At 48.3% G+C, this 25,472-nt stretch overlaps 1 protein-coding gene across 2 annotated transcripts in view; it reads right to left on the bottom strand.

Moving 5' to 3' along the window:
- RELL1 (RELT like 1) overlaps window positions 1-11,105 on the bottom strand; it is an 81,490-nt gene extending 70,385 nt beyond the window's left edge. Inside the window, exon 1 of one of the 2 annotated variants that reach the window (XR_016312872.1) lies at window positions 10,842-11,105. Coding sequence is in view for 1 of the 2 variants with exons in the window: in XM_089678376.1 (XP_089534502.1) it covers window positions 10,842-10,908 (67 nt within the window). In the remaining variant the exon portion in view is untranslated. The remainder of the gene's footprint in view (window positions 1-10,841) is intronic. The other variant, XM_089678376.1, reaches the window with a different exon arrangement.
- Window positions 11,106-25,472: the final 14,367 nt, after the last annotated feature.

Below are 25,472 nucleotides of genomic sequence, written 5' to 3'. Positions count from 1 at the left end.
CAGGATGTCTAGGAGAGTTCGTAAAAACATCCAGTGTGCATCTCTCTATACAACATTGAATGATACATTTTAGATGGGAGTTGGAGTTTAAATCAAACTCTACATAAGTATTCATATTGAGGTATTTTTCTATGAAGATTTGCTAAGGCTGGCCATACAGAATACAATTTTCTTGAGATTTTTGGTTTAGATTTACCAAAAACCATATAATAGGAGGTCAAACCTAACAACACTTTCAATTGTATCCAATTAGGCAGGCTTTTGCACTACATAGTTGAAGGTAAATCTAAAGGAAATTGGGCAGAAATTGGACAGAAAATTGTATAGTGTATGGCCAGCCTAAGAAGACAATTGCATGTATCAGCCGTGTGTGGCGATACAGACAGAAAGGTAGGCAGAGAGGTATTGGCCAAGCATGACACGCCTGGGGTTCTCAGTTTACATACAGGCTCTGTTCTTGGAAGAACCTCCAAAGTTGAAATTTCTAAGAATGTAAACAGATTTCTGATGCTGAAAGTAACTGATACTGCTGAAGCTGCATTCCATGACAAAAGGCGGCACAGGTGATTGATAGCCAACTGCGTCCCGTCCCGTATGCCAGAACAGGGACAATGGATATAGGTACATAGTAGTTAGAGCAACTAAACCCTCCAACACTCACCTCCCTTCCAGCACCAAGGTCAGCATCAGGGTGGATAAAAATCAATGATTTTTAAAAAAAACATTTTTTTAAAAATAGGATTTTTTTTTATTTAAATCAGATTTTTTTTATTTAAATCGGATTTATTTAAATAAAATGCTTTTTGAGGAAAATATATTACGATCCAAAGGTTATTCCATCATGAAATAAAGATTAATTTTTTAATTATGTAGAATAAGGCTGTATATGTTTAATTTTTTTGGTAAATAAATTCCATGAATCCATTCACAATGTCATGCTCTTCCAGAGGTTTTTGTAAGATTATTGGTCAGTTTCTCTGCCTACAAGATATTATCACAGATGCTCGGTTTACTTTTGCAGTTCTCAAAACAGAATTTGACTCAGCGGAGATCACATGCCTCTTCTTCACAGCAAAAATGTTATAACATGAACAGAGTTAAGAAAAAGACCTTCATCCTAACTTCTACAAACCTATGAATACAGAATCAACCCCTTCAGTGCTAAGTTTCAAGAAGTTCAGTGAATAGAATAGAAACAATATTTTTCTGATTGTTTGGAGTGGAATAGATCTGCACAAGAAGAAAGTGAAACTAAGTGTGAGGAGGAAGGGGCTGACAGTCTAAGTTTCTTCAAATATATACCGTATTTTCCGGCGTATAAGACGACCCCCTACTTTTCCTGTTAAAATATAGGGTTTGAGCTATACTCGCCGTATAAGACTACCCCTCTTCCAACGCACACCAAATAAAAAAACATCAGATTTGATTTCAATATGGTATTCCAATGATGGGGTGCTATTCCTCCCACTGACATCAATGATGGGGTGCTATTCCTCCCACTGACACCAATGATGGGGCACTATTTCATCCACTGACACCAATGATGGGGCACCTATTCCTCCCACTGACACCAATGATGGGACACCTATTCCTCCCACTGACACCAATGATGGTGCCCCATCGTTGGTGTCAGGGGGAGGAGGAATAGCGCCCCATCGTTGGTGTCAGTGGGGAGGAGGAATAGCGCCCCATCGTTGGTGTCAGTGGGGAGGAGGAATAGCGCCCCATCGTTGGTGTCAGTGGGGAGGAGGAATAGCGCCCCATCGTTGGTGTCAGTGGGGAGGAGGAATAGCGCCCCATCGTTGGTGTCAGTGGGGAGGAGGAATAGCGCCCCATCGTTGGTGTCAGTGGGGAGGAGGAATAGCGCCCCATCGTTGGTGTCAGTGGGGAGGAGGAATAGCGCCCCATCGTTGGTGTCAGTGGGGAGGAGGAATAGCGCCCCATCGTTGGTGTCAGTGGGGAGGAGGAATAGCGCCCCATCGTTGGTGTCAGTGGGGAGGAGGAATAGCGCCCCATCGTTGGTGTCAGTGGGGAGGAGGAATAGCGCCCCATCGTTGGTGTCAGTGGGGAGGAGGAATAGCGCCCCATCGTTGGTGTCAGTGGGGAGGAGGAATAGCGCCCCATCGTTGGTGTCAGTGGGGAGGAGGAATAGCGCCCCATCGTTGGTGTCAGTGGGGAGGAGGAATAGCGCCCCATCGTTGGTGTCAGTGGGGAGGAGGAATAGCGCCCCATCGTTGGTGTCAGTGGGGAGGAGGAATAGCGCCCCATCGTTGGTGTCAGTGGGGAGGAGGAATAGCGCCCCATCGTTGGTGTCAGTGGGGAGGAGGAATAGCGCCCCATCGTTGGTGTCAGTGGGGAGGAGGAATAGCGCCCCATCGTTGGTGTCAGTGGGGAGGAGGAATAGCGCCCCATCGTTGGTGTCAGTGGGGAGGAGGAATAGCGCCCCATCGTTGGTGTCAGTGGGGAGGAGGAATAGCGCCCCATCGTTGGTGTCAGTGGGGAGGAGGAATAGCGCCCCATCGTTGGTGTCAGTGGGGAGGAGGAATAGCGCCCCATCGTTGGTGTCAGTGGGGAGGAGGAATAGCGCCCCATCGTTGGTGTCAGTGGGGAGGAGGAATAGCGCCCCATCGTTGGTGTCAGTGGGGAGGAGGAATAGCGCCCCATCGTTGGTGTCAGTGGGGAGGAGGAATAGCGCCCCATCGTTGGTGTCAGTGGGGAGGAGGAATAGCGCCCCATCGTTGGTGTCAGTGGGGAGGAGGAATAGCGCCCCATCGTTGGTGTCAGTGGGGAGGAGGAATAGCGCCCCATCGTTGGTGTCAGTGGGGAGGAGGAATAGCGCCCCATCGTTGGTGTCAGTGGGGAGGAGGAATAGCGCCCCATCGTTGGTGTCAGTGGGGAGGAGGAATAGCGCCCCATCGTTGGTGTCAGTGGGGAGGAGGAATAGCGCCCCATCGTTGGTGTCAGTGGGGAGGAGGAATAGCGCCCCATCGTTGGTGTCAGTGGGGAGGAGGAATAGCGCCCCATCGTTGGTGTCAGTGGGGAGGAGGAATAGCGCCCCATCGTTGGTGTCAGTGGGGAGGAGGAATAGCGCCCCATCGTTGGTGTCAGTGGGGAGGAGGAATAGCGCCCCATCGTTGGTGTCAGTGGGGAGGAGGAATAGCGCCCCATCGTTGGTGTCAGTGGGGAGGAGGAATAGCGCCCCATCGTTGGTGTCAGTGGGGAGGAGGAATAGCGCCCCATCGTTGGTGTCAGTGGGGAGGAGGAATAGCGCCCCATCGTTGGTGTCAGTGGGGAGGAGGAATAGCGCCCCATCGTTGGTGTCAGTGGGGAGGAGGAATAGCGCCCCATCGTTGGTGTCAGTGGGGAGGAGGAATAGCGCCCCATCGTTGGTGTCAGTGGGGAGGAGGAATAGCGCCCCATCGTTGGTGTCAGTGGGGAGGAGGAATAGCGCCCCATCGTTGGTGTCAGTGGGGAGGAGGAATAGCGCCCCATCGTTGGTGTCAGTGGGGAGGAGGAATAGCGCCCCATCGTTGGTGTCAGTGGGGAGGAGGAATAGCGCCCCATCGTTGGTGTCAGTGGGGAGGAGGAATAGCGCCCCATCGTTGGTGTCAGTGGGGAGGAGGAATAGCGCCCCATCGTTGGTGTCAGTGGGGAGGAGGAATAGCGCCCCATCGTTGGTGTCAGTGGGGAGGAGGAATAGCGCCCCATCGTTGGTGTCAGTGGGGAGGAGGAATAGCGCCCCATCGTTGGTGTCAGTGGGGGGGAGGAATAGCGCCCCATCGTTGGTGTCAGTGGGGGGGAGGAATAGCGCCCCATCGTTGGTGTCAGTGGGGGGGAGGAACAGCGCCTCATCGTTGGTGTCAGTGGGGGGGAGGAACAGCGCCTCATCGTTGGTGTCAGTGGGGGAGGAACAGCGCCTCATCGTTGGTGTCAGTGGGGGAGGAACAGCGCCTCATCGTTGGTGTCAGTGGGGGAGGAACAGCGCCTCATCGTTGGTGTCAGTGGGGGAGGAACAGCGCCTCATCGTTGGTGTCAGTGGGGGAGGAACAGCGCCTCATCGTTGGTGTCAGTGGGGGAGGAACAGCGCCTCATCGTTGGTGTCAGTGGGGGAGGAACAGCGCCTCATCGTTGGTGTCAGTGGGGGAGGAACAGCGCCTCATCGTTGGTGTCAGTGGGGGAGGAACAGCGCCTCATCGTTGGTGTCAGTGGGGGAGGAACAGCGCCTCATCGTTGGTGTCAGTGGGGGAGGAACAGCGCCTCATCGTTGGTGTCAGTGGGGGAGGAACAGCGCCTCATCGTTGGTGTCAGTGGGGGAGGAACAGTGCCTCATCGTTGGTGTCAGTGGGGGAGGAACAGTGCCTCATCGTTGGTGTCAGTGGGGGAGGAACAGTGCCTCATCGTTGGTGTCAGTGGGGGAGGAACAGTGCCTCATCGTTGGTGTCAGTGGGGGAGGAACAGTGCCTCATCGTTGGTGTCAGTGGGGGAGGAACAGTGCCCCATCGTTAGTGTCAGTGGGGGAGAGGAGCGGCTGCTCCTTCTTCCAGTGCGGCCGCTCGATTTTCGCGGGGCCGCTCGGCTCCGCCTCCTCGCCGGTGATTGGTCGCCTGTGTGCCTTTCCAGTGCTGGCGCCCAATCACCGGTGAGGAGGCGGAGCCTAGCGGCCGCGTGGCCATCGAGCGGCCGAACTGAAAGAAGGAGCAGCCGCGCTTCCTGGACCGGATCGTCATGGGACCGGAGCCAGGTAAGGTACAGCAGCCCCTCTGCCCACCCCTGTACTTGGTATCCGTTGGAGGAGGAGGGGGGGCGGCGCAGCGCCGCCCCTCGAAAAAGTGCCGCCCTGACCCGGCTCGCACCAGCGTATAAGACGACCCCCGACTTTTCAGAAGATTTTCAGGGGTTGAAAAGTCGTCTTATACGCCGGAAAATATTTTGTTTAGCCAAAATAGTTAACAAACATGGATGTTTAAGCAAATCACATATGCTGGAATGTTATTGTTTCAGTTGAATAAATCTATTTAAATTGTTATTATTAAGGTAAGGTATTATTAAGGTAATGATTATTTTTCTCCTTCCTAAGTACAACAGAAAAGTTGTCCAAATATGAATGATTAACCTATTAAACTGGGGATAAAAAAACTAATATGAAAAGTTGTTATTTTAAATATCTTCATCTACTTGCATATTAAAGTTATACCAGCAAGAATTAGTCTTTATGTAGAAAACTAGGATTTAAATCAAGCCTTACTGACTAGTGATTTAAATCGTGATTCAAAGCAGTTTGATTTAAATCAAATCCACCCTGGTCAGCATCCACATCTTCTCCCTGACTTTTTCTGGGTTCATGGTCTTCAGCCATCTTGACGTAACTGTCACACATGTGCAAGGGAGTTAATTCATCCCGGCCCCGAGATGTGCTGACAATTACACTGAGCTGGGCATGCGTGGCTCCGTATCCATTCTAAAGCATCTAGTGAGGAAGGCAAGAAGCCTTTATTGCAGAGGAGACAATAGTGTCTGTTCTGCAATAAAAATCTTTCCTACTTGCAAGTGTTTAATCTGGATTATGTCCTGCTTCACTGCCCCATCCCATGGACACAGGCATACCTATCCGTTCACATATGCCAAGGGCTGTCTTTGCCTGCAAAGGATGCACAGATGTCCCATGCATCCGCATGCAGGCAATCCCATTCATGTTTATTGGGGTGCAGCAGCTGCACAGACACAGGTCCCAATTTGACAACCGTGCAAGTGTGTCCCCAAACGCACAACCTGCATTTGGGGACACGCACCCACAATGTGTCCAATTGGGACCAGCAGCTGTTTTTGTGTAGCTGTTGCCTCCCAATAAACACAAATGGGAATGCCTGCATGCAGATGCATGGAACACCTGTGCATCCTGCACGGGAAAAGACGACCCTTTGCACAGCTGTATAGAATTGGTACGTCTGGGTGAATGAGGCCCCTTGACACAGGGAGACATGGTGTAGGTGTATAGTAGGCAATACCCTAAAAATTAAGAACAGATTCATATATACCACAACTGTCAAACTGGCAGCCTTCCAGCTGTTGCCAAACTACAAGTCCCATGAGGCATTGCAAGACTGACAGTTACAAGCATGACTCCCAAAGGCAGAGGCATGATGGGACTTGTAGTTTTCCAACAGCTGGAGGGCCACCAGTTTGACACCCCTGATATATACACTCTAGTACTGTACACTAGGGGGACAATGGATATGGGATGCCCCCCATTATATACTCCAGGGTTAGGCAACCTTTGCCACTCCACCTATTGTGGAATTAAAAGTGCCAGAAGGCATTGCAAGACCCTGATAACCACATGCATGACTACTAGAGGCAGACATAATGGGATTTGGGCCAGCACAGTGGCTAAATGGTTAGCATGTCCGCCTGGTAGTACTAGGGTCGTTGGTTTGAATCCCAACCACGGCACCACCTGCCTGGAGTTTGCATGATCTCCCTGTGCCTGCGTGGGTTTCCCTCCAGGAACTCCGGTTTCCTCCCACACTCCAAAAACATGCTGGTAGGTTAGTTGGCTCCTGTCTAAATTGGCCCTAATATGTGTATGTATGAATGTGAGTTAAGGACCTTAGATTATACATTGCTTGAGGTTTAGAGACTGGTGTGAATGTACAATATATACACATGTAAAGCGCTGCGTAAATTGATGGCCCTATATAGTACCTAAAATAAATAAATAGAATTGGAGTGCCGAACATTCCCTAACTCTTTTGCACCGTGTGTGTTGTACATCCTGCATAGCAGATGTAGACAAATATGCAATGGGGTATTTAATATGCAATGGGGTTTATTTACTAAAGCTGGAGAGTGCAAAATCAGGCTCACTTCTGCAGAGAAACCAATCAGCTTCTAACCTCAGCTTGTTCTGTTAAGCTTTGGCAATAAAATCTGGAAGCTGATTGGTTTCTCTGCAGAAGTGAGTCTGATTTTGCACTCTCCAGCTGTAGTAAATAAACCCCAATGACTAGCTCAGATCTCTCACAGCTCTACAGCAAACCAGGAAACCAAACAACGCTCTGCCAAAAATCGGTGCCAAATACTCCATCCGCCACACTGCTGATGTCTCCTACACAATGGAAGACAGAGCCGTGCCTTGTGACACTAGGCCATCCAGTCCCCGCTGTCTTCTATGTTACAAACATGAGAACTGCCCAGGGTGGGAAGTTGTGCTATTTCAACAATGCAAGAAACAAATTGAAGAGGCCCTGTATGTGAGAATATTCTATATCTGAGCTGTTCAACAAGCAGTATACAGTATGCCACAAGTGTGCAAATGACAAATCCTGAGGAATACCAACTTGATTTAACTCATTCTCTACTGGGCCAATTCTGACATTTCTCTCTGACATGTAAAAATCTGTATTTTTTTTTTTAACAGAAAATGACTTAGAACCCACAAACATTTTATATATATTTGCAGAGGCCCTAGAGAATAAAATGGTGGATGTTGCACACAAACACTATATAACGCCTCATTTTTGGTTCAAATATAAAACATGATGTTAAGCCGAGTAAACAGATACCTAACAGGTAGCTCTTTAAAACTGTGCACACCCATGAGACGACGCCAAACTACAGTACCTAAAAATGTCCATAGGCAACGCTTTAAGCCTGGGTTCACGCCAATGCGGTGTGGGAAATGCTGAAAAGCCTGTTCATTTCCAGCACCGCATTGCAATTGGATCGCATTAATGCGATCTGGTGCAGGTGTCAATGATAAGTTAATGAAACCTGGAAACAGATTGCAAAACGTGTTGCGATTGCCAGAACTTGCATCGCATGGGTGAGAACACCCATGTGATGTGATTCAAGTATGGATTTAAAAAAGGGTCCTGCGCCTTTTTGGTGCGGATGCGATGCAATTTGAACCATACAAAATGTACGGCTCAAATCACACCGCACAGATATTTGCATGTAATTCACACAGGAATGCGGTGCGATTCCTGTGTGAATTACCTGCGGTATCCTGCACCGCATAGTGTGAATCCGGGATAAAAGCCTTTCCAGGTTACCAGTTTCGAGTTACAAAGGAGGTCTGGAGCTAAAATTATTGCTCTCGCTCCGATGTTCGCAAGGATACCTCAAACTGGTGGTGCGATCACAATTTACATATGTGTGCAGAAACATACACGTTTGTGTGTAAGCATGGGGGCGCTCTCTTTAAATTTTTTATATTTATTTTGTTTGAAACTTTTGTTTTTACACTGTCACTTTCATTTTTTTTATCAACTTTATTGCTCTCACAAGGGATGAACAACATCCCTTATGAAAATATGGGCCGTGACAGGTCCACTTTATGGAGCAATCTGGGGTCTATTAAACCCAAATCCCTCCTCTGGCCTCCAATGAAGCCGATCAGGCACAGATTGGTCTGATCGGCCGATTCCCTGGCCGATAATGGCCAAATAAACAAAAAGCAGAAACTGGAAGTCAGTTGCAGCGGTCCCGGGCGCCGCAATCGGATGGGTGAGTGCAGGAAAAGTGGGAGGGAGAGGGACAAACTTGCGCTGCCCGCAGAAGTGATCAAGTGAATGTTCAGCCACTCAAATCACTTCTGCCATACAGTGAATCACTGGCTGTCAATTTTGCTAATGAGATGATGCCTGCATGTGCAGGAATCATCCTGGTATAACTATGCCAACCCAAGAACATCATATGATGTCCTATGAAAGGGAACTGGTTAAAGAGTAATGCTGGTCATACAAGGCTTGAGTTTCAACCTGTGGGGTGGCCCCATCAACACCTCCCAACCTGATAAACTTTCATCTGAAAATTAACTAAGCTAAATGGAAAACTGTTGGCTGACCAAATCAGATGCAGCCATTATTGGGGTACTCAGACAGCCGCAGGTGACAGCTGTCAGATTACAATACCAAGCAAGGAAGATTGCTCCAGACACGCTGTTACCACACCTAGAAAACCTATTGATTTTCTATAGATTTTCTATAGATTTTCTTGTTCAGCCTGTGGGGCCGAGTGAAGGAAATCCTGACGTATATGGCTAGCCCAAAGCTGGCTATACAAGTGTACATTTTCGTTCAATAATTTTCATTTCAAGAATATTCGTTTCATTTCTAATTGTTAGTGGGGTCAAATCAATGTTTGTTTTCAACCACAGGCTCTCAAAGCTGGGGGGGGGGGTCCGGGATCTGGGGGGCCCCTACCCTCAGATCCCCACAACCACCAGCCAGGGTTGTGGGGAAGAAGCCCTTGTCCTCATCAACATGGGGACAAGGTGTTTTTTTTGGGGGGGGGAGCACCTCTGCCCCAAAGCACCCCCCCCATGTTGAGGGCATGTGGGCACGTATGGTTCAGGAGGGGAGGGGGCGCTCACTCGTTTCCCCTCCCTTTCCTGACCTGCCGGGCTGCATGCTTGGATAAGGGTATGGTATGGTTCTTGGGGGGGACCCCACGCCAATATTTGTAATTTTGGCGTGGGGGTTCCCCTCAAAACCCATACCAGACCTAAAGGGCTTGGTATGAATGGAGGGGGGGCCCCACGACGTTTTATTTATTACGGTGCCATTTTTTAAATGTAATTACCGCTTTTTTTTTCTTCACTATAGCTCACAGAATTAGCTGTCACTCCCCCCCCCCCCCTTCCTGCTGAAAGAGAAAGTTTCCTTTTAGTTTATTTCCCCAAGTTAAACAAAGTTTCCTTTAGCTCCGGGGAAAGTGACAGCTAATTCTGTGAGCTATGGTGAAGAAAAAAAAAGAGCCGGAAATTGCATTTAAAAATCGGCACTGACATACACTTCGTATTGCAAAAAAATGTGTAAACCGAGGCGTTATTTTCAATGGATTTTCATTCATAAACCAAACATTACGATAAAGCGTTTGTAAACCGAGGTACACCAGTAACTGAAGCCACTGCAGCTCACACTTTATAATAGGTTACAGCAAACTGTTTTATTGTGATGAAGGGTTTACATAAACAAAGCTGATCATTGTAAGCACCCCTGCCAGTGTTAAATGGTTTGTCTCATCCCTGTAACTGCAGGAGAGCTTGTGCTTTTGAAAAACAACAGACTTATGGGCTGGATCACCAGATGAAAATAAATGAAAAGCCTAAAAAAAGGAAATTATCACTTTACATGAGCCAAACATAGCAAGCTGGGGTGAGTATAATGTAATAGGTACACAGATCAGGTCACACTCAAAGGATACAGCCAGTAAGTCTGTTTTTCAAAAGAACAAACTCTCCTGCAGTTACAGGGATGAGACAAATCTTTACCACTGACCGGGGTGCTTACAACGATCAGCTATTTAATGTTCATGGAAAACCTTTATCCTAAAAGGGTAAAAAACAGTGTGCTGTAACTCAGTATAAAGAACTAGCTGGAGTTTGGCTTCAATTTGTTACTGTATCTAAACCTGCTAGTACATCTAACCCCCCCCTTTCCCAAGACAGACAATGCTGTTGTCTGCTGTGCCTCCTGTGCCCCTTTATACAGAGTGGGACACGCTAACACAGGAGGTGTTACTGGCCACATCATCAGGTGAAAACAGAGGGAAAACAAGCCTAAAAAGGAAAACTAATGCAGCCACCACATGTGATGATTGGTAAGCGGCAACGTGTGACATTTTCGGGTCCCCTGTGATGAGATGTCAGTGTAGGGGGGTCAGTCAGTGCTGGAAGTTGTACAGAGCTCCCCGTAGTCCATCAATGCACCGGGAATACACAGGAAGTCATGTTCCCCCCAATATATGACTCCATCAGCCCCCTTTATGATGGCTGGAGCCCGGGGTGAGGAGGACTCTGCAGGAAGTTTATCAGCTCCCGGGTGTGGCGCTTCACTTACCGGCACTACGGGCGACTCTCCAGTGATCACTATGGGGCCAGTCCAGAGAACTCACCGCCGGAGACATCCCAGCTCTCCGCTCAGCCCGCACTCCTGACAGGTACGGTAGTCTTCGGGGTAACTGGGCGGGTCAGCAGGGGTGTGGGCGGGGCTCTGACGTACGCCAACACAGGAGGACACTCGTTTGAATGTGCTCTACGAACTGAGGGCTCTGGGCGGATTCTGACCCCGCCCTCTACCGTCCCCTCTCAGACCTCCGCTCCTCCCACTCATCCTTCTGTCCTCTCCGTACTATTCCACTCCGAACTCCGTCCCCTCCCACTCAATTCCCCGTCCCCTTCCACTCAACTCTCCGTCCCCTCCCTGTCCGCACTCCCTTCCCTCCCACTCCACTCTATGTCCCCTCCCACTCAACTCTCCGTCCCCTCCCACTCAACTCTCCGTCTCCTCCCTGTCCGCCTTCTGTTCCATCCCACTCCGCTCTATCTCCCCTCCCACTCAACTCTCCGTCTCCTCCCTGTCCGCCCTCTGTTCCATCCCACTCCACTCTATCTCCCCTCCCACTCAACTCTCCGTCCCCTCCCACTCAACTCTCCGTCTCCTCCCTGTCCGCCCTCTGTTCCATCCCACTCCACTCTATGTCCCCTCCCACTCAACTCTCCGTCCCCTCCCTGTCCGCCCTCTGTCCGCTCCCACTCAACTCTCCGTCCCCTCCCACTCAGTAGTCGCCAGACTGAAGGAAGCAGAGGAGTTGGCAGTGGGCGGGGATAGGGGAGTGTCTGGTGTTGTGTGGTGTGTGGTGTGAGATCCCGGCAGTGTATAGAAGTGTACAGAAGCGGCCTGTGTGGAATCTCTGCACGTCTTTCATCGATAGGTTCACACTGGCGCTGCTGCACGACGTGATTCTCAGTGCTTACCCCCCTTGCCCTCCAGAGGATTTATCCCCCTTCATGACCAGGCTATTGTTTGTGATACAGCACTGAGTTACTTTGACAATTGCGCGGTCATGCAACGCTGCACATAAATTACATTTACCTCCTTTTTTCCCCAAAGAGCTTTCTTTCGGTGGTATTTGATCACCTGTGTGTTTTGGGTTTTTTTTGCTATAAAACATATCCAATAAAAACGTAAAAAAATGAAATGTAGGCCACAATGTATTCTGCTACATGTCTTTGCTAAAACGAAATCCCAATACATGTAATTAGGTGGTTGTGAAGGCTCAAGGGGTTTTCAGCGTCATTTATTCTATGAATGAAGGTAAAAAACCTTCTGTGGGCAGCAGCCACCCAAAATACTTACCTGAGCCACCTCTTGATCCAGTGATGTCCATCGAGAGCCTCTGTTCTCTGGGGAGTCTCACTCCTGATTGGCTGATGCAGCAGCAAGAGCCAATGGCTCCCGCTGCTGTCAATTACAGCCAGTGAGCCCATCATGAGAGGGTGGGGCCGAGCCGTGGCTCTGTGTATTAATAGACACGCAGAGCCACGGCTCAGGTGCAAGCCTGCTTGGGTGCCCCCATAACAAACTGTTTGCTATGGGGGCACTCAACAGGAGGGAGGGGCCAAGTGCACTGGCGGGGGATTTGAGAAGAGGAAGATCCGGGCTGCTCTATGTAAAACCACTGCAGAGAGCAGGTAAGTATGACATGCTTGTTATTTAAAAAAAAAAGAAAGACTTTCGTATCGCTTTAACCGCCTCCCGCTCACCATATAAGGAAATGATGGGAGGGCGGCGGCTCTCTTTCTGGGAAAATGTCATATGACGTCCTACCACTCTAGCTGTGGTAGGACGTCATATGACATTTTCCCAGAAAGAGAGCCGCCGCCCTCCCATCATTTCCTTATATGGTGAGCGGGAGGCGGTTAAAGCGATACGAAAGTGATCGGTGGTACGCTGTTTCACTGGGACACAGCGGATCACCGATTGCAGTAAAGATCTGATGACATGGGCTCTGTCATGTGATCAGCTGTGTCCAATCACAGCTGATCGCATGTAAATAGGAAATGCCGGGTATCGGCAGTCCTCTCCCACTGACAGCACATGAGGAAAGGAGAGCCAGTAAGTGGCATTCCTCAGTGGGGACATCTACACTGATCATCAGGGCATGGAATATTAGTGTAGCCCCATCAGTGCTGCCTTTCTGTGCCCATAATTGCCACTTGTCAGTGCCTACCAGTGCACATCAATGCCACATATCAGTGCACATCAATGCCACATATCAGTGCCCATCAATGCCACAAACCAGTGCCCATCAGTGCACATCAATGCCACATATCAGAGCCCATCATGCCTTTCAGTGTCACCTATCAGTGCCATATATGAGTGCTGCCTTTCAGTGCCCACCAATGATGCCTGTCAATGCCCATCAGTGCCGCCTATCAGTGCCTCCTGATCAGTGTCATCTATCAGTGCCCATTACTGTAGCCTCATTAGCGCACATCAGTGAAGGAGAAAAATTACTTATTTACAAAATTTTATAACTGAGACTAAGAAAAAACATTTTATTTCAGAATTTTCAGGTTTTTTTTAGTTTGTTTAGCAAAAAATAAAAAACCAAGCGGTGATTAAATACCACCAAATGAAGCTCTATATGTCTCATAAAAATGATAAAAATGTAGTTTGGGTACAGTTCTGAATGACTGCACAATTGTCACTCAAAGTGTGACAGCGGTGAAAGCTGAAAATTGCCCTGGGCAGGAGGGGGTACAAGTGCCCAGTAGGCAAGTGGTTAAAATTTGTAGCCTAAAAACTATTTTTTTGTAACTTTTGGAAATGCCAGTAAAAACTTGGCTGTAGCAGTAAAATGTGGGTGTCCTGTCAGTGAATTTCAATCTGGTAGGTTGGCAACACTGGTTTCCACTTGGAATCTGAACTGCTTTGAAGTATTCAGTACAATAGTGTTGACAGAGTGTTATGTTTACTGCCTTTATCTGTGCTGGATACTATTTATTGGCAGGATGCTATGTATTGTTTGTGAAATGCATGGCTGACCCTAGAGTGTCAGGAGGGTAAAGGTGTTCACAAGGTCAGGGCAAATCCAGAGAACAAGCATCATTCAGCAGCCCATACATGGGTAGTGTGTAATACATGGGTAGTGTGTAATACAGGTAGTGTGTAATACATGGGTAGTGTGTAATACAGGGGTAGTGTATAATACAGGGTTAGTGTGTAATACATGGTTAGTGTGTAATACAGGGGTAGGGTGTAATACAGGGTTAGTGTATAATACAGGTAGTGTATAATACAGGGGTAGTGTGTAATACCGGGGTAGTGTGTAATACAGGGGTAGTGTATAATACAGGGTAGTGTGTAATACAGGGGTAGTGTATAATACAGGGTAGTGTGTAATACAGGGGTAGTGCATAATACAGGGTAGTGTGTAATACAGGGGTAGTGTATAATACAGGGTTAGTGTGTAATACAGGGTTAGTGTGTAATACAGGGTTAGTGTGTAATACAGGGGTAGTGTGTAATACAGGGTTAGTGTGTAATACAGGGGTAGTGTGTAATATAGGTAGTGTGTAATACAGGGGTAGTGTGTAATACAGGGTTAGTGTATAATACAGGGGTAGTGTGTAATACAGGGTTAGTGTGTAATACAGGGGTAGTGTGTAATATAGGTAGTGTGTAATACAGGGGTAGTGTGTAATACAGGGTTAGTGTATAATACAGGGGTAGTGTGTAATACAGGTAGTGTGTAATACAGGGGTAGTGTGTAATACAGGTAGTGTGTAATACAGGGGTAGTGTGTAATACAGGGTTAGTGTGTAATACAGGGGTAGTGTGTAATACAGGTAGTGTGTAATACAGGGGTAGTGTGTAATACAGGGGTAGTGTGTAATACAGGTAGTGTGTAATACAGGGGTAGTGTGTAATACAGGGTTAGTGTGTAATACAGGGGTAGTGTGTAATACAGGTAGTGTGTAATACAGGGGTAGTGTGTAATACAGGGTTAGTGTGTAATACAGGTAGTGTGTAATACAGGGGTAGTGTGTAATACAAGGGTAGTGTGTAATACAAGGGTAGTGTGTAATAAAGGGGTAGTGTGTAATAAAGGGGTAGTGTGTAATACAGGGTTAGTGTGTAATACAGGGGTAGTGTGTAATACAGGTAGTGTGTAATACAGGTAGTGTGTAATACAGGGGTAGTGTGTAATACAGGTAGTGTGTAATACAGGGGTAGTGTGTAATACAAGGGTAGTGTGTAATACAAGGGTAGTGTGTAATAAAGGGGTAGTGTATAATACAGGGGTAGTGTGTAATACAGGGGTAGTGTATAATACAGGGGTAGTGTATAATACAGGTAGTGTGTAATACAGGGGTAGTGTGTAATACAAGGGTAGTGTGTAATACAAGGGTAGTGTGTAATAAAGGGGTAGTGTGTAATACAGGGTTAGTGTGTAATACAGGGATAGTGTGTAATACAAGGGTAGTGTGTAATACAAGGGTAGTGTGTAATAAAGGGGTAGTGTGTAATACAGGGTTAGTGTGTAATACAGGGGTAGTGTGTAATACAGGGGTAGTGTGTAATACAGGTAGTGTGTAATACAGGGGTAGTGTGTAATACAGGTAGTGTGTAATACAGGTAGTGTGTAATACAAGGGTAGTGTGTAATACAAGGGTAGTGTGTAATAAAGGGGTAGTGTATAATACAGGGGTAGTGTATAATACAGGGTTAGTGTGTAATACAGGGGTAGTGTATAATACAGGTAGTGTGTAATACAGGGGTAGTGTGTAATACAGGTAGTATGTAATACAGGGGTAGTGTGTAATACAGGGAGTGCGTAATACAGGGGTAATGTATAATACAGGGCAGGGGTAGTGTGTAATACAGGGGTAGTGTGCAATACAGGGGTAGTGTGTAATACAGGGGTAGTGTGTAATACAGGGGCAGTGTGTAATACAGGGGCAGTGTGCAATACAGGGGTAGTGTGTAATACAGGGGCAGTGTGTAATACAGGGGCAGTGTGTAATACAGGGTTAGTGTGTAATACAGGGGCAGTGTGTAATACAGGGGCAGTGTGTAATACAGGGGTAGTGCTCTGGCATACTATAAACTATATTGTAGTGGACATTCCTAAGCTGAGGCTCTCTTTAGTGACCCTGCTTACAATATAAAGAGCTGAAGTTATTTGGAAAGCTCAGCTTTTCCTGAGAAGTTTGGCCTCACCCCTTCCATTTCCTGAGTTGACTAGTCGGTCACCACAACTATTACATTGATTCCGGGTTCCCACTGATCCGGTGCAGAATTTGCAGCATTTTCTGTGCGAATTCCACACCGCATCAGAATTTCACCCCGTTCATGTGAACTGCTGCGGGTGTGTATGTTAAGTTAACAACACACAGAAAGCGGCCTGCGAAACGCGGTGCGATGTGAAGAATCAGATCACATACAGATGAAACTCGAAAAATTAGAATATTTAGAAGCTTTATTACTACTCACTGCTGTACTTTAGGTGACCTTGCTACAGTTTATGCTGACTTGAACACCAAGTGCCATCTTATGTCTAGTCCTTATTACTAATCACCTGTATGCTAAACTGTGCTATTACCATTCTTAATCCATTTTTTTGCTTACTTCATTACCAATCATATCAGGTGACAATATATTAAGTTTTTCCTTTACTAACTGGTTCAGTGCCTGCTTTCTTTGACTTACTTATTCATTGCCTGTTTATTATTGGGTACTAACTATTACTTTCAGTGATTTTCTGTGATATTGCATGCTCTCTACAATCAACATAGTGTATCAGAGGGGCTGAAGTTCTTGAGGCGATCAAGTCAAAAGAGAGAGTACGCATCCTATCCAGCGGCTCATGCGGGGGTAGCACTACATGTATAAAAAGATTGACTCCATTCCAGCATAAATGTCTTGCAATTAAACTCACTCAGAAGAAATGGTTTATGTCAGGGCAGGAGCTGGGAAATGGACAGGCAGGCCTAATAACAATGTAACGCACAGGCTGACGACAACCACCACCCACAGACCGAAGTCCCTCAGGGCGCGGAGTCTAAGTCCCAGGCTGCCCTTCACCAGGGCCCCTGATGGTGGGGATGGACTTGACGCAGCCAGGAACCAGGTCGCGGCCCCCGAGGCACCCCAGCTGCGGTAATGGCTGCCGCCAATGGCGTGTAGCTAGTGGTAAAGACAATACAGTAGTCGGGCAGGCCGGGTCAACAACAACGAGACAAAACAGTACAGGACAGCAGACGAGAATCACAGGTCACGAGCCGGGTTCAGCAACGGAGGGTCAGATCAAAGGAGAACACAAAGAATGGTCAGGTCACAAGCCGAGTCAGATTCCAGGAGAGTCACAAGAGTCAGAACAGAGTAACAGCAACACAAAGACACAAGACACAAGTGCAAAGAGCATGTGCGGAACACAGGCTTATATGTCAGCCACACTCCTCTGGGGGATGGACCTCAGAGACCTGAAGGCATAAAAGATTCCCACCATGCTCTGCAGAAATCCAAGATGGATGCCAGCACATGGAGTAACATAACCTCTGGTAAAAAGGTAGGACCTTGACAGTTTACCTGTTTGGCTCCGATTTTTATCTTGTGTAAATGGCTATCTCACTAGCTAAAACATTTTGATTCTCAGTATTCACATTTTGTTAATGACCCTGAAACTACACATGCAAGAATGTATGCCATTGTGTTGAATGGTTCATGCACTGCAGCCACACAAATGAATAAGAGGAAAGTTGCACAGTACGGAATCCTGCAGCAGTCCTAACCAGAATCACCATGAAAAATGACCATATCTGTGTTCTAGGGACTGCATAAAACTCAGCCTCTTGTATTGAGTTAATTTCCAACTGTACTGTCTCTCTTTACTTTGTAAAGTGCTGTGCAAATCATTGGCACTTTATTAAAGCTGTAGGAATGTCATCATTCTCGAAAATGCCTACAAAATTCTTTATAGATGGTATTATACGCCTGCTCGTCTAGCTAATTTTATCCCTACATATTCTCAGGCTTGTTTTCGGGGGTGCCAACAATTGGGTACTATGGTCCACATCTGGTGGACTTGCCCTAAGGTTAGCAGACTGTGGATTAGGGTTTATGCCCTTCTCCACACTATGCTTCACACGGACATTAAACGTAACCCGTACGAAGCGCTCCTATTTGAACCACTGGAAGGCCTTCTTCGTCCTGAACGGCAGCTGGCATCACATCTATTTATGGCTACTAAATTGACAATTGTGAGGGCTTGGAAGACTCCTCTCCTCAGCTTCGAGGCTGTCAAAAATCGGATGAACTTCATAATGGTTAATGAAAAACTGACGGCTATACTGTTGGATACCCATACAAAATTCCTGCAGATATGGCGTCCCTGGCTGGATACAGCCCAACCATCGAGATTTGACCAGTCCCTTCTGTCGATATGAGGATCGATTCTGTTGTAGTCGCCCTGGAGCCCTTTTGTGATTGTTTTTGTTTTTGCTTTTTTTTATGTTTTGTCTTTGTCCTTGTCTTTTCATTCTTTTCATCGACTGTTCAACAGGTAAAAAGTTTTGGGCATAAAATTAGCTAATCTTACATAATTTTGGGGTGCTGAAAACGAAAATGACCCTAAAAAATGTTGATTGGCTCTAGTTTCCATGATATATTCACCCATCTAATGACGTAAGGCATTCAAAATTATGATGCAACTTCAGCTGCATATTGCGCAATTGATACTGGTGACCAATAGAAAATTGCATGTATACTGAGATGATGCAATATTAGCCTTTAATTGCATCACTTCACTGCATAAAAGCTGCAGTATCTGTAGCTGATTGTAGTTCGACAGCGTCTTTACATTTCGTTTTATGCTTATATAGGCTACTCAGTAATGCCTCGAACTTGTGTGAATAAAGCAGATAATTTCTGCTATATCTGCGGTGAAATAACTTTTATCTCACAAAAAAGGAGGATAACAGGAATGATTAAGAAAGCCTACAACTTGTATTTTGGCTGCAAGATAGGAGACCAGGACAAGAGCTGGGCACCACATATATGCTGCAATTCTTGTGGGACGGCACTGGAGCAATGGTTGAATGGAAAAAAGGCATCTATGCCTTTCGCTGTGCCAATGATTTGGAGAGAGCCAACAGATCATGTTAGTAATTGTTACTTTTGTATGGTGCCTCCAATTGTAAAAGGGCTAAATAAGAAGAAAAAGTTATCTGTTGTTAAGCCGCCTGGCAGAGTCTCTAGCAGCCCACCGCACGGACGCTCCCAGGGCGCGGGGTCTAAGTCCCAGCCTGCTGTTCACCAGGGCCCCTGATGGTGGGGATGGACTTGGTGCAGACTGAAACCAGGTCGCGACCCCCGAGTGCGTCCTGCGGTGGTAGAGAATACTGACAGGGGAGTGCAGGAACGGAATCTACTTTGGAAGAGGCAGACAGATACACAGGTCTGATCCAAACCGGATGGATGGATGGATGGATGGATACGGTATGCGTGGTCAGACAGGCCGGGTCGGTATTATGCGGGCAGCGAGGTACAGAGGAGCGAGCTAAGAATGGTCAGGTCACAAGCCAGGTTCAGCAGGATGCGGGCAAATACAGTACCAGGGATCAGACAGAAGAGTAGTCAGGCAAGCCAGGGGTCAAACAGGAGAGAGCAGGATCAGGAACAAGCAGAGGTCGGCAACGGAGTATACAGCAAAACAGGAACAGGATACAGGACACAGGATACAAGACCAAACGGCAACTAACATACCTGTTCCTACGTTTAAATAGCCCGCCTCCCGCTGTCATTGGTGCCAGGCGCGCGTCCGTGATCCCGAGTGCGCATGCGTGAACCCCGCCGCTGCCATGCGCGGCCAGGTCCTACCGCCCGCCGGGTAGAGAGAGTTGGTGTTCTGCGCATGCGCCGCCCGACGCGATGCCGCAGAACACCTGGATCCTGACATTGCCCCCCCCTACGGGCAGCCGCCGGATGCACAACAGTTCTCTCTTGCGTGGGTGGTTGTCAAAAAAATCCCGAATCAATCTAGAGGCATGAATGTTCTGGGAGGGTTCCCATGAGTTCTCCTCTGGACCATACCCTTTCCACTTAATGAGAAACTGGGTCTGACCTCCCCTCTTCCTACAGTCTAGAATTGTCTCAATTTCGAATTCCTCCCCCCCATCAACGTTTATGGCGTCAGGAGGCCTAGATCTCCGGTTCGGGAATGGGTCCGGTGCCGCGGGTTTCAACAGAGATACATGAAATACCGGGTGAATTCTAAAGGATTCCGGGAGTACGAGCTCGTACGCCACTTCGTTAACCTTCCTCTTTACCTGGAATGGGCCCATAAATCTTGGTCCCAATTTCCGTGATGGGCATGTCATCTTAAGGTTTGTTGTGGCCAACCAGACCTGGTCCCCTGGGTGTAACATAAGCTCCCCTCTTCTCCTTTTGTCAAAGGCTTTCTTACTGCCCTCCTGGGCCTTCAGGATCGCCTCTTGTAAGACCCTATTGTTTGCAGAAAGGAAGTGCAACATGTCCTGTGTAGCTGGCACCGAACTCTCAGGAATTGTGTCAGGTAAAAAGGTCGGGTGGAAGCCGTAATTGGCAAAAAATGGGGATTGCTGAGTAGTCGAGTGGCTAGCATTGTTGTAAGCAAATTCGGCCAGTGGTAAAAGAGTTAGCCAATCGTCCTGAAGAAATGATGTATAACATCGGAGATATTGTTCCAAGGTCTGGTTTGTACGTTCGGTCTGTCCATTGGTCTGTGGATGATATGCCGAGGAGAGAGATAACTTGATTTCCAAGGTCTCGCATAGTGCCTTCCAAAATTTGGAGGTGAACTGGGCACCCCTATCCGAAACTATATCCTTAGGAATTCCATGGAGTCTCACCACCTCTCTCACAAAGATTTGCGCTGTCTCCGCAGCGGATGGTGTGTCTTTGAGAGGCAGGAAGTGGGCCATCTTGGATAGGTGGTCCACAATCACGAAAATGGCGGTATGGTCTTGAGATGGAGGAAGTTCCACAATGAAGTCCATTGAAATCATTTCCCACGGTCTGTTAGGTATGGGTAAGGGTCGCAGGAGCCCCCAAGCCTTGTTCCTGGAAGGCTTATTCCTTTGACAGACCGCGCAGGTCTTTACGTAAGCCTCGCAATCTTTGGACATGCTGGGCCACCAGAACATACGTTGTAGAAGTTCCAACGTCTTCCGGGTCCCGAAGTGCCCAGCCAGGGGATGGTCATGGCAATGACCCAAGACCGTGGTGCGAGATTCGTCAGGTACCAAGATTCGTTCTTCTTTCCACCATAATCCGTCTCTATTCTGTAGCGGCACCCCTGGAACATTTGGAGCCCCTATGGATGCTGCCTGTAGTTGGGAACGTAGCTCAGTCTGTAATGCCAAAAAATTACCAGACGACAGGATGGTGTCAGGTTTGTGGGCCTCCTTTGGGTCTTCGAACATCCGCGAAAGAGCATCTGGTTTCGTGTTCTTTGATCCAGGCCTATAAGTAATATGAAACACAAACCGAGAGAAAAAAAGTGCCCACCTAGCCTGTATTGGTCTCAAGCGCTTTGCCGTTCTTAAGTATTCAAGGTTCTTGTGATCCGTAAAAATCAATATCGGGTGCACGGCTCCTTCCAGCAAGTACCTCCATTCCTCCAACGCTGCCTTGATGGCCAGGAGTTCTCGGTCCCCTATGTCATAGTTCCTTTCGGCCGAAGACAGTTTCCTGGAGAAAAATGCCACGGGATGCATCAGTTCCTTGACGCCCTTCCTTTGGGAAAGCACAGCCCCAACCGCGTTCTCGGATGCATCCACCTCCAAGATGTAGGGTAGTGAAGAATCAGGATGGCTCAATACTGGGGCCTCGGTGAATAACCTCTTTAGGGACTCAAAGGCTTCTTGCGCCTCAGATGTCCACTTGAAACGCACTCCCTGTTTGGTAAGTTGCGTGATGGGGGATACCAGGCCTGAAAAGTTCCTAATGAATTTCCGGTAAAAATTGGCAAAGCCAATGAACCGCTGAACCCCTTTTTTATCTAACGGCACCGGCCATTCCAGAACTGCGGAGATCTTCTGTGGATCCATCGCTATTCCAGTAGTAGAAATAATTAGGCCTAAGAAGGGGATACTGTGCTGCTCAAAACTGCATTTATCTGCCTTTGCGTATAACCCATGCAAACGAAGCCTTTCCAGCACTACCCTGACGTGACCCCTATACTCCTCCAGAGATGCAGAAAAAATTAAGATATCATCAAGATAGATGACCACAAAAATATCCAAGAAGTCCCTGAACACATCGTTAATGAAGTGCTGGAAGGTGGCGGGGGCGTTACACAGACCGAAGGGCATTACCAGGTACTCGAAGTGCCCGAACCTAGTACGGAAGGCAGTCTTCCACTCATCTCCCTCCCAAATACGGACCAGATTGTAAGCCCCCCTCAAATCCAACTTTGTAAAAACAGATGCAGTCCTGAGTCGCTGAAACAGTTCTGGTACTAAAGGAAGTGGGTAACGGTTCTTTACCGTGATCTTGTTAAGCTCCCTATAGTCCACACAGGGCCTTAAGGATTTATCCTTCTTCTCAACAAAGAAAATACCCGCCCCGGCCGGGGACGTGGAGGGGCGTATGAACCCCTTCTGAAGATTTTCCTCAATATACTGTATTCCTTTAGTACCCCCAGTTCCTTTTCTGACAGAGGAAAGATCCGCCCGAAAGGTACCTCAGATCCCGGGAGCAGATCGATTGGACAGTCGTAGGCCCTATGCGGAGGAAGATTGTCAGCTCCCCGCTTACTAAATACGTCAAGGTATTGATGGTAAACTGAAGGGACGAGTTGTGTCAGCTCCATGTCAGTATCTACGCAGAATAGTGTGCGTGGGGCCTCCGGCTCATGTGGACAACAATGCTTTTGGCAGTATGGAGAACCGAACCGGAGGGTACCGGCTTTCCAATTAATCTGGGGGTCGTGGGCTCGCAGCCACGGAAGCCCCAGAATAATTGGAAACAGAGGGGAGGAGATTCAAACACAGGAATTCTCGGTGAGTCTCGGATATAGTCACACAGAGAGGCGGGGTCTCCCGATCCACCACCCCAGACTTGATCCGAGATCCATCGGCTAGGAAAATATTAAACCCACATTCTTTAACCTGTAAGGGAATCTGGAATCGAGCCGCGAAGTCCAGATCCACAAAACAGCTACAGGCCCCGGAATCAATGATCGCTGTTGCCGTCACGACCCTTCCAGGGAGCTGGAATGAAATGGGTACCGCTAAATAATTGACATTGTGACTGGCTGTGGTAGGTGTGGCAGAGTAAACAGAAGTGCACTTACCAGCCTTCACCGGACAGGAACGTACCATGTGGCCAGCTTCCCCACAGTAGAGGCACAGGTTGTTGCGGCGGCGTCTTTGACGCTCTTCAGGTGTTAGGGAGGGACGAGCTAGCCCAACTTGCATTGGTTCCGGCGTATCCAGGGGTTCTGGATTGCGATTCCCAGTAGGGCTACTGACTGGTCCTGGAGCATGGGGTAACATCCAAGCAGGCCTCAGGCCCTGGCCTGACCTCTCCATCCTGCGTTCCCGCAAGCGTCGGTCGATCTGAATAGCCAGGGTCATGAGATTTTCTAGTGTGGCTGGTATGCCTACCCTGGCTAGTTCGTCTTTCAGGTACTCAGACAGGCCTATGCGGAACTGGTTGCGCAAGGCAGCGTCGTTCCATTGCGTGTCTCCCATCCACCGCCTGAACTCACCCGCATACTCCTCTGCAGGCCTACGACCTTGCCTGAGAGACTGAAGGGCCGATTCAGCTGATGCTGCTCGTTCGGGATCATCGTAAAGGAGGCCCATCGCTTCAAAAAATGCTGCCACAGATTCCAGCTGAGGTGGTTGCTGGATCTCTAATAGTCGATGCACCCATTCTTGGGGTTCGTCCAGTAGCAAAGAAATAATAAACCCCACCTTCACGGTTTCTGTCGCGAATGTACGTGGCTGGAGCCTAAAGTACAACAGGCAGGCATTACGAAATGCTCTGAACTTGGTGCGATTCCCACTGAATCGTTCTGGGACAGGAACATGAGGTTCTGGCATAAGTGTAGGTGTAGGTGCTGCTGGTCCGGCCAGGGTTTCAGGGGTACCACTGGCCGGAGCTGAGGGACTATGATCTTGGGGGGCCAAAATAGTGGTGGTTAGGGTCTGGATCCGACCATCCAGGTGATTATAGCCCTCCTCCAGCGCCCTTACTGCCTGAGTAAGAGCCGCCAGATGCTGGCACATATTTTCCAGGGGGGATGGTCCTCTTCCAGGTTCCGTCATTTTTGGCCGTTTGGTACTGTTAAGCCGCCTGACAGAGTCTCTAGCAGCCCACCGCACGGACGCTCCCAGGGTGCGGGGTCTAAGTCCCAGCCTGCTGTTCACCAGGGCCCCTGATGGTGGGGATGGACTTGGTGCAGACTGAAACCAGGTCGCGACCCCCGAGTGCGTCCTGCGGTGGTAGAGAATACTGACAGGGGAGTGCAGGAACGGAATCTACTTTGGAAGAGGCAGACAGATACACAGGTCTGATCCAAACCGGATGGATGGATGGATACGGTATGCGTGGTCAGACAGGCCGGGTCGGTATTATGCGGGCAGCGAGGTACAGAGGAGCGAGCTAAGAATGGTCAGGTCACAAGTCAGGTTCAGCAGGATGCGGGCAAATACAGTACCAGGGATCAGACAGAAGAGTAGTCAGGCAAGCCAGGGGTCAAACAGGAGAGAGCAGGATCAGGAACAAGCAGAGGTCGGCAACGGAGTATACAGCAACACAGGAACAGGATACAGGACACAGGATACAAGACCAAACGGCAACTAACATACCTGTTCCTACGTTTAAATAGCCCGCCTCCCGCTGTCATTGGTGCCAGGCGCGCGTCCGTGATCCGGAGTGCGCATGCGTGAACCCCGCCGCTGCCATGCGCGGCCAGGTCCTCCCGCCCGCCGGGTAGAGAGAGTTGGTGTTCTGTGCATGCGCCGCCCGACGCGATGCCGCAGAACACCTGGATCCTGACATCTGTGCACTATCCAAATATTCCATCGGCAATACATCCAGTTCCTCGTGGAGAGGGGCTACCAATTCCTAAAGCACCAGAATCCTTCGTGGTTGAGTCAAGTGAGGAAGAACCTGAAGCGTGTAGTCATCAACCGTCAACCTCACATGACCCAGACTTTCTTCCATCCACACCCACTGAACCACACCTCATTACACAAGTGGAATTGAGCGATCTTATCAGAGACCTGGATCTTCCGAAGAACAAGGCAGAGCTTTTGGGGTCAAGACTACAACAGTGGAATCTCCTAGCAAGTGATGTTCGTACATCTTTCTTCCGTCATCGTCAGAAAGATCTGATCCCATTTTTCGTCCAGGAAGGTGATATTGCTGTATGTAACAATGTTCATGGTTTAATCTCAGCCATCGGCGTATGCTATGATCCCGATGAGTGGAGGCTGTTCATTGATGCTTCAAAGGCGAGTCTTAAAGCTGTTTTGCTCCATAATGGCAATCAGCTGCCGTCAGTTCCAGTTGCTTACGCAGTTTCAATGAAAGAAACGTATGAAAACTTGAAAGAGCTTTTAAGGTGCATCAACTATGATGAACATCAATGGTCGATTTGTGGTGACCTGAAGGTGATTGCTATCCTACTTG

This window comes from Staurois parvus, unplaced genomic scaffold, assembly GCF_062004578.1.
Source record: "Staurois parvus isolate SC_StPar_1 unplaced genomic scaffold, SC_StPar_1.0 ptg000204l, whole genome shotgun sequence".
NCBI lineage: Eukaryota > Metazoa > Chordata > Amphibia > Anura > Ranidae > Staurois > Staurois parvus.
Note: the sequence above shows the minus strand (reverse complement) of the source record. Positions and strands in the feature narration are given on the sequence as shown.